At 44.1% G+C, this 2,500-nt stretch overlaps 1 protein-coding gene across 1 annotated transcript in view; it reads right to left on the bottom strand.

The window, feature by feature from the left end:
• Positions 1-2,500, bottom strand: part of gfra1a (gdnf family receptor alpha 1a) — a 173,248-nt gene that overhangs the window by 35,100 nt on the left and 135,648 nt on the right. Inside the window, 2 exon segments of the mRNA XM_053333677.1 lie at positions 2,143-2,217; positions 2,220-2,251. Of these exon segments, the coding sequence (XP_053189652.1) occupies positions 2,143-2,217; positions 2,220-2,251 (107 nt within the window).

Below are 2,500 nucleotides of genomic sequence, written 5' to 3' on the forward strand. Positions count from 1 at the left end.
ACAGTCCAGCTGGTGATAATCAAACTAACTTCAGCCTGATTATTCTCCTCTGCGTGTAAATACTAAGTGTTGGCAAGATGAGCAATTAAAAAAAAAGCAGCATCAGGTTTGTTAAAATGTACATTTAGTATTTTTGTTGGTTTTATATCATTTGAAATGATATTTGCACCATTTTTAACCAAAAGTAAGACTGAATGCTCCTGAAAATGTCAAATGGTGTAACCACAAAAGACACGATTCCCCAGATTAAATGTTATATTTAGAACAATAGTATTCCATTAGCTTTATTTAATATAAAAGTTATAATGTAAGATCATGCCAAACTAGTTGATATGGTGTTTTACTGACAGTTTAAGGTTTTTATGGTTACACCACTTAGACATTTTTACCATAATCCTCTAATATATTCTCTCTAAATGGATTAAAAGCAGAAATTTGATGCTGGGTCCACAAAAAAAGAATGTGTGCAAGTTATTCATACGTTTATTTTCACATTTTAACCCTTTAAATTTGACACATGGACACAAACAAGTCATTTTTCTTCACTATTAAATCTTTTTTTCCCCCTTTATGTTACAAGATGCTCTAATCCATTATCACAAAGCTTCGATCAATCATTGTCACCTGAGCTTAAACCAGACAGATGTTGAGGTGTCTTGTCTCGCAAAGCAATTACTAAATGTCAGCCTAAGATTTTCAAACCACTGGGACTAAACTAAACATCTCCACAGTGGAGCTGGATGGAAAGGAGGAGAGGAAAGAAGGAAGGAAGGAAGGTAGGAGGGAAGGAAGGAAGGACGGACAAAAGAAGGAAGGAAGGAAGGAAGGAAGGAAGGTAATAGGGAAGTAGGGAAGGAAGGAAGGAAGGAAGACAGACAAAAGAAGGAAGGTAGGAGGGAAGGAGGGAGGATGGAAGGGAGGAAGAAGGATGGAAAGGATGGGAGGAAAGAAGGAAGGAAGGAAGGAAGGTAGGAGGGAAGGAAGGAAGGACGGACAAAAGAAGGAAGGAAGGAAGGAAGGAAGGAAGGTATAGGGAAGGAAGGAAGGAAGACAGACAAAAGAAGGAAGATAGGAGGGAGGGACGGAGGATGGAAGGGAGGAAGGAAGGATAGATGGAAGGGAAGAAGAAGGATTGAAAGGAGGGGAGGAAAGAAGGAAGGAAGGAAGGTAGGAGGGAAGGAAGGAAGGACGGACAAAAGAAGGAAGGAAGGAAGGTAATAGGTAAGGAAGGAAGACGGACAAAAGAAGGAAGGTAGGAGAGAGGGAGGAAGAAGGATGGAAAGGAGGGGAGGAAAGAAGGAAGGAAGGAAGGAAGGAAGGAAGGAAGGATGGAAGGGAGGAAGAAGGATGGAAAGGAGGGGAGGAAAGAAACCACTGGGACTAAACTAAACATCTCCACAGTGGAGCTGGAAGTAAGGCTGCTTTCTGTCATAAATACATTTTACTTACTTAATGAATATACTGTAATATAAAAGCTTTTGTGTTATATGTAATAAATATGACAAAGATTCATATTGATTATGAACAATATGATATGGCACACCCTTAACCTTCCTGTTGTCCTCGAGTCCAGGAAGGAAAGGAGGGAGGGAGGAAGGATGGAAGGGAGGAAGAAGGAAGGAAGGAAAGGAGGGAGGAAGGAGGGAGGGAGGGAGGGAGGAAGGATGGATGGGAGGGACGAAGAAGGATGGAAGGAAAGGAGGGAGGAGGGAGGGAGGAAAGAAGGAAGGAGGTAGGGAGGGAGGAAAAAAGGAAGGAGGGCGGGAGGGAGGGAGGAAGGATGGAAGGGAGGAAGAAAGAAGGAGGGAGGGAGGAAGGGAGGAAGAAGGATGGAAAGGAGGGGAGGAAAGAAGGAAGGAAGGAAGGTAGGATGGAAAGAAGGAAGGAAGGAAGGTAGAAGGGAAGGTAGGAGGGAAGGAAGGAAGGAAGGAAGGAAGGAGGGAGGGAGGGAGGAAGGATGGAAGGGAGGAAGATGGACAAAAGAAGGAAAGAAGGAAGGTAGAAGGGAGGGAGGAAAGAAGGAAGGAAGGAAAGGAAGGTAGAAGGGAAGGTAGGAGGAAAGAAAGGAAGGAAGGACGGACAAAAGAAAGAAGGAAGGAAGGAATAATACGAGCCTGACGGGTAACAGTGGTATGAACTCACCAATCAGACCGGAGTATGCCAGCAGACAGTCAGCGTAGTTCTCCTTCAGGCAGCCTGACAGCGAGCGAGGCTCGGCTGGCAGTTGGCAAAGAAGTCAGCCAGACGTGACCTGCAACACACACACACACACACACACACACACACACACACACACACACACACACACACACACACACACACACACACACACAAAATATTTTAGAGCCAAACACAATTATACTTCTAATAGATGTTATATGAGAGCTTCAGATGGCCGGTCCAAACGAGCGTTAGACTCTAGAAGTCATTTCTGGAAGGAAGAGAGTAAGGGAAGGAAGGAAGGAGGGAAGGAAGGAAGGAAGGTCGGACAGACAAAAGA

Source organism: Scomber japonicus, chromosome 14 (assembly GCF_027409825.1).
Source record: "Scomber japonicus isolate fScoJap1 chromosome 14, fScoJap1.pri, whole genome shotgun sequence".
In the NCBI taxonomy this organism is placed as follows: domain Eukaryota; kingdom Metazoa; phylum Chordata; class Actinopteri; order Scombriformes; family Scombridae; genus Scomber; species Scomber japonicus.